This window comes from Malus domestica, chromosome 02, assembly GCF_042453785.1.
Source record: "Malus domestica chromosome 02, GDT2T_hap1".
Classification (NCBI taxonomy): Eukaryota; Viridiplantae; Streptophyta; class Magnoliopsida; order Rosales; family Rosaceae; genus Malus; species Malus domestica.
In genome coordinates this window covers 17,219,493-17,226,152 of record NC_091662.1, presented here as the reverse complement: position 1 = coordinate 17,226,152, position 6,660 = coordinate 17,219,493, and the positions used below count along the sequence as shown (strand labels likewise).

The following is a 6,660-nucleotide window of genomic DNA, read 5'->3' as shown; positions in this document are numbered from 1 at the left end:
ATTTATAGTAAATCAAGGAGGTAAGTAAAACAATTGTATAGTTAAAGGATCTTCTAATATCCTAAATACAATATACTATTAATTTACCCAATTACATATGTGCTGGAATTAACATTGCAACGACTTTGACATTTGATGCTGAAATAATCCGTTTTCAACATTATATCATCTTTCTTTTGTCGATATCAGATCAATACATCGTCAATAATTAAGTTTCAGCAACCAAACATCAATCATTTTACCTAATTGCAGGAAAAACAATCCACGCATCGTCGTTATGTGATTGTGATCAATTCAGCAATTTGACGTTATTTGATTGTGATCAATTCAGCAATTTGTGATTTGTAACCATCAGTTCAATCAATTTTAAACCAAAAACAAAATTTGTGGGTAAGATTGTATAACTGGACAAAGAAGTTGAGCCCACTTTAAGTACACTGCAGATGGGTAGTTGAATAAAGGAGGTTGGTTGCTTGATACAAAATTGAGGGAGTTGGTTGCTTGCTTCTCTGTTTAGACAGGTACATATGGATGAAATCAAAAGATAACTTACGCCCTTCTCTTCTTTTGTCTATGGTTGTCATTGCCGTCTTTTCCTTCTGCCTTCGACCCGCCCCTACGAGCTCTCTTTTGTCCCTGGCATCAGATTATTACAAAATACATTAGCAACCAATTCTTGTCTCTGCCCATTAGTGGTTGGGACGAGGCTTCGTTGCTTTGTTGTATATGTCCAAGTGAAACAGATAAGACTTCAAATCATGAAAGAATTTACGTATAAACAAACGCTAAAGTACCTCCGTAGTGAAAGTCTTGAGGGGGTCCTTGTTCTTTTTGGTTTTTTTCTTATATCCATTACGGCGAGCAGGGTTGGGATTTCCCATTGCAGCTCTAGCAAGCTTAACGGTCTTGCTGGCTTCTTTAGTAGTTGCGTCCAACAGGTAATCAGGCACATCACGTAGGTGAGGAGCGGGGGGCTTCTTGCTGAGAACTTTGTCATGTTTCAACAGATCTGCTCACAAATAATAAAATTAGTAATGCTTAAATCTTGTAGCTTGAAATGGTACTGAAAGGAGCATAATGACACTTGATACATCCAACTAAACAATACCTAGGTCTCTTGGATTAACTTCAAAATGAGATTTCAACCTAAAAATATAGAAGCAGACCGTTAGAAAACAAAAACCACAAGTCGTCTTAGAGAGGTTAGTGAAGAGATAGCAAAGGCTGGAAAACAGAGAACTAAAAAAAAAACACAAGTAGTTACACCCAATGTTTAAACGGCCACAGCCTCATACCGAATCACAGATAAAGAAAGCAATAATGGTATATACTCACTTTTCAGAATTGAGAATTTCATTTCTCAAATCTTGAGCTCGCGATTCTCTGACAGCAATCTTTGTCACACTCTTTGCAACATCCTATAAAAGTCGGTGTTTATCATCAGTGATCTTGCTCCGGTCAGTGTCAGATTAGGAATTTGAATGATGCAAAACAAGGTGATTGAAAGTTGGAAATTTATGCTTAGCAGGACGACAATGTCTCAACTCAGGAAGCAAAAAAAGTGAGATGACCAATGAAACCTTAATGAAAAGACAAGGGGAACCATGAAAGATAAATGAATCAGAACAATCACCTCAGCTCTATATCGTAAAGACTCCACTGCGTTCTTGGTCAGTAAAGGAAATGGAGCAATTAAGTTTGAATCGTCTTTCTCATCATCCCCCAAAAAGGATTTTATTTCTTCAAAGATTGTTATCTCATCTGGAGACACCTGTTACAAGAAACAAAGATTAAAATGAGAAAATGTTCCACAAGATAAGATCATCATAATTATCATTATCGACTCTCTTCTATGGAGGCATTAAACATACACTTGTCTTAGGCAAGATGAAACACACAAACCTAAATTTATACAGAAATCTTTTTAGAACATATGCGGTTGCATCACACGCATGCACAACAAACAAAAGTAATAGTACAAGCCTTTTGGGTTCACTGGAACAGCCAGCTATGGTTATATTTGACATGTCTCAAGGAACTTGAAAACTTCCACAGAGGATGCATGGGGTTACTACAAGGTTCAGGGTGTGAAATTCAGATTATTTGGTTTATTTAAAAAGGGAAAATGGAGTGGGGCGGGGTGTGTTAATGATGTAATGATCATTGAGTAACAAACTCACAAGGGAGATAGAAGCACCAGTACTATATGCCCTTCCTGTACGTCCGATTCGATGAACATATCCTTCAGCACTTAGAGGCATATCCAAATTTACAACCTGCATCAAAGAATAAAATGCTGGAATGGTTAAACAGAATGCTGACTGAGCATGATATTTGATAACATAATTTTTAACACACAGAAAACAAAGAAATCTTTCATTAATATAAAAGGAATCAAATTTTCATTAAAGGTGAGCTTGGTCCACCTTAATAAAAATAAAATAAAAAAAATAAAAAAAAACTAAACTAGCAACTCAAGGAACAATCATCAGCTCCTGAAACAGCAGAAGCCCAACATGACTTGAATTACCAAGACATTCTTTCCAATCACAACATGAAAAAGAGACATTTCGAATAGGGGTATGCAGTGAAGAAATCACAAGTGCAAACAACATGAATAAGGAGCACTATGGCAAGCCAATATATAACTAAATAGAAAACTGTAACTCTTATATAATACCCAAAGGGATATACTGACATATATTGTGACATTTAGGTGCACGAGTTAAATAAATTATATCTTCCCACCTCAGTCTGACAAGGCACAAGAAATGGTTATCAACTTAATGAATTCTAGGAAAATGGCCTAGGTGGCCAACGTGATCGTGGAAAGAATCTTGAACCTTTGGCATTCTTAATTAAGTTACAAACGTAAATTTTAGCCCTATGGGACTCCTAGCTATCAAAATAATGAATGAACTGAAGAAAAACTCGCTGATCCAGAATTTTCACCAATTTTCAGCTATAACTATTTGATAACATAAGATTAATATTTCCTCCAGATTCTCCCTCCAAATAATAAATGGTCAGCTTTGCAACCAGTAAGTGATAGATACGTAGTACAGTTATCGGGACATTGTACAATCTTTCAAGATAGTAACTTGAAGACACTTTCAAAGTAACAGATATTCATAAATATTCTTGGGAATGAAAAACCAGCAATTAAAATGTGAATTTGATTTTACCAAATCAATGCTGTCAAGTTCAAATCCAGGATGCATACATGATATCCTAGTACTACCCCGGTCAAAGTTTAATGTAAAGAATGATAGCCTGCAAAAACACACCAACAAGAATAGTAATGACATACCGTGTGTACATTTTTGAAGTCAATTCCCCGCACCACTCCAAACTCAGAGTCAGCTTTATGTTTAGCATGCCTTCTAGATTTTTTTAGTTCAATACTACTCTCCGCCTTGTCTTCACTCTCTTGTGATTTTCTGTTATCAGTCGCAATCAAATAATCAAAAAGCCCAGCATTGAATTCCTGTTGACAAACTACAGTTGTAAGGATTTCGTAAAACATAATTCTCCAAACGGTAGACCTGAGAAATAACTCTAACCCATAACATAGGAAACCACAAAACATGAACAGACTGGAATACAAATAGATTCGGATATTGGCAAACCTCAAGAATGTGCAGACGAGAATTTTGTGGCAACTCTGAGTTTAAAACAGCTGATCTGATTCCAAACTGCAAAAATGGACAATAACAAAGTAAAAAAAGCAGATGGATGATAAGTTATGATTATGCAGTGTAAAGGCAGTTAGACTTATATAAATGCATAAATCAACCCCTCTCTCCCTCTGAAGGATTGTGTTTTAGAAAGAAAAAAACATTACGCATCTGAAAAAAATCTAAATACCTTTTCCAGAAATAGTTTTAATCTGAACCCCATGTCAATTGTATTAGTGAATATCAGAACTTTTTTCTGAACCAGCTCCAACTTCAAGAGGGACAGTATGTACAGTAACTTGTCACGAAAACTGCACGATATCTAAGGAAAAAAGAAAGATCATAGACACATAAAGGTCTGGTTTCAACAAGAACTCAATTGCCACAAATAAAAGATACACAAAGCAATGAAAAACACACAAAAACCCATAAGATCACTGTTACCTAAAGAGAGAGAACTTATTAATAGGTGATAGCATAAAAGAAAGATGACAAACTAAACTGAAGTAGACATGCCTTAAAAATAAAAATAAACAGTTTTGGGCAAAACAAAGCGTAGTATTTATACCTGAAAAATCTAAATGGTTATAGAGTTACATGTTTCAGTAATTTATAGTATGAAAAAAATATACAGATTGACTGTGCTAACTGAACTATTACTTCTATGTTGAATGCATCATGAACTTATGAATCATAAAGCACTTTTGGCAAAGATGGTGAAACAAAAGAATGTTGGGATCATGTGATTTCCTGTTAAAGGCATCACGAGTCTTACCCAGAATTGCTGAACATTTTTCGGGATGACATCATCCTTGATATCTCCAACTTCAGGTAAAGTCAAAATGTAAGAGTTATGCAGAATCAGCTTCTTCAGTTTTTCAACATCATCACTGCCAAGTGTCAAAATGTGCTAGGTATGAATAGCAGATTGCAAAGTAAAAACCTCAGGTGAAAAAATGGTAAAATCCACCTTTGATCCGTCTAGAGATAATAATGGAACCAAATTCATCATCCTTAACATCAACTCCTAAGTTTCTGATTCTGAAAATAATATTGGTGCAGATATTCTGTAAATAACAAACCTTGCGGTGGCAGACATAAGAAGACATTGACAACGCTTAGGGATGTGAGGTGTAAATGCTTTTATATCTGCCTCATAACCATATGACAACAGAAGATCTGCCTGAAACAAAACACAGTTTAGTGATTGGTCAATAGGATAATACTAAGTAAACAATCTTCAAAACTTGGCAATGGGAAAAAGTGAATATCGTAATAGTACCTACCAGCCATACATTAGTGCTAAAATTATAAATTCAATGCACCTATAAATTCTAAAACCATGTAAAACAACAATGCAGCAGAGTTTTCAAGTAACAATTACTACTCTATACAAGGACTAATACAATATTTGTCAATAACGCATACGGCATAAGCTATCAGGTACAGAATCAGTGTAGGAGCAAATAGTCTTTGAAGGTGAACAAAATTATTGGGGCAGCAAGCAATGAATATGAATTCCATCACTAAAGTACAACTGACAAATATGTTTGTGCATCTGTGACAATAACTGTTCCCTCACCTCATCGAGAACGAGAATTTCTAGTGAATCATCAATGGAAGCTGGTTGAAGAACACCATCTGACAAGCATTTCTTTATGCAAGCTGGTGTAGTAACCAGAATCTCAGGTAGTGCAGCTAAAGCCGTCTTCTGCAAGAACAATTGTAGAGAGTCAGCAAAATGGTTTTAGAATCACCCGCACGTGTTCGTTTCATATAATTGGTAAAAGGTGAACACACCCAATCAGGAGCAGGCATGCTGCTTGTCAACTGTACAACTTTCAATGGAACTCTACAGAATTCAATCAATGATGAAACTTCTGTATAAACCTGCATATGAGCCACAAACATTGGCATTCAATAATCAAACACACAGAGAAATACAAAAGGGCATAATCAATTGGAACCGGGTAATTAAGCAAAATCCACAAACCTGCTGAGAGAGTTCCCGAGTAGGCACGAGAACGATTGCACTGGGAGCAAGTTTCTTCTTTGATTCAGAAGCAAACAGCTTCTGAAGCAACGGAAGCAGATACGCAAATGTTTTCCCAGAACCAGTCTTTGCCCTAGCAACCACATCCTTACCTTGCTGAAACACATTTCCAAATACAACAAAAACAGTAAAATTAACAACGGTTTCAACCTCGAATTCAATTTCCATTTCCTGAAATTTTCTAGGAATCCAAACAGAGAATAAAATCAAACTAATTTGGGGAAAGAAAACTTACAAGGATGAGAGGGATAGCGACTTGCTGAATGGGCGTGGGCTTATGAATTTTCTTCTTGTTTAGGGCACGGATAAGGCGACCATCAAGCCCGAGGGTTTCGAAGGTCTGGTCCTCTTCTTCTTCGCTTTCAATTTCCTTGGGCGGCTTTTCTGTGGTTTCAGCCATGGGAGTCTGTAGTCTTTGAGCTCGAGCTCTCAGGGGGTTTAGGGTTTTGGTTTTGGAGCGAGCAAAAAGAAAAGTAAATAAAAGAAGGGCATTTTTTTCTTTGGTTTTAATTCGTTTTTGTAGAAATTGAGAGATGGGCTATGTGGGCCAAATTCAAGCGTTCAGAAGTTTCAAGTGCTCGGCCCATTTTGTCAAAATAAAAAATAAAAAAATTAGTAACCGCGCATTGCCCTTCGTACCCATGTCTTTGCCAATTGCCATCATTTAGAAGATTATTAACTTTTACCAACTCACCAAAAATTATTCCTAAAGGTAAACTAATACCCTATAATTTGCTCATATACACATTGGCTCCTGCAAACTCTGGTGCAAACTCGATCCTCATTGATTCTCTTCCTTCCTAATAATTAATAACTTAATTCACTAACGCTATCGTTTGTCAACAAAATATGTTGAAGCTCCACATATTCCATTTGGGCTAAGAAGTAGTGATTTTTCTTTCATGGTACGTGTATCAGTAAGTGGTCCAA

The 6,660-nt window shown here is 36.3% G+C and overlaps 1 protein-coding gene across 1 annotated transcript; it reads right to left on the bottom strand.

The window, feature by feature from the left end:
* Positions 1 to 383: 383 nt before the first annotated feature.
* On the bottom strand, positions 384 to 6,215 carry LOC103418380 (DEAD-box ATP-dependent RNA helicase 16). The gene is made up of 15 exons (XM_008356510.4): positions 5,966 to 6,215; positions 5,671 to 5,826; positions 5,478 to 5,567; positions 5,260 to 5,388; positions 4,760 to 4,860; positions 4,453 to 4,567; positions 3,868 to 3,999; positions 3,630 to 3,695; positions 3,311 to 3,487; positions 2,181 to 2,276; positions 1,634 to 1,771; positions 1,336 to 1,418; positions 1,109 to 1,146; positions 795 to 1,009; positions 384 to 636 (listed from the first exon to the last, which is right to left on the bottom strand). The coding sequence occupies exons 1-15, from the start codon at positions 6,128 to 6,130 to the stop codon at positions 550 to 552; spliced, it is 1,788 nt and encodes a 595-aa protein (XP_008354732.3). The 5' UTR covers positions 6,131 to 6,215; the 3' UTR covers positions 384 to 549.
* Between the last annotated feature and the right edge of the window lie 445 nt (positions 6,216 to 6,660).

Coding starts and splice junctions, on each gene's coding strand:
- LOC103418380 (XM_008356510.4), bottom strand. CDS start 6,130: ATGGCTGAAACCACAGAAAAGCCGCCCAAGGAAATTGAAAGCGAAGAA. Junction 5,568..5,670: donor CTCGGGAACTCTCTCAGCAG/GTTTGTGGATTT, acceptor GCTCATATGCAG/GTTTATACAGAAGTTTCATC. Junction 4,000..4,452: donor AAAATGTTCAGCAATTCTGG/GTAAGACTCGTG, acceptor TTTTTTCCTTAG/ATATCGTGCAGTTTTCGTGA.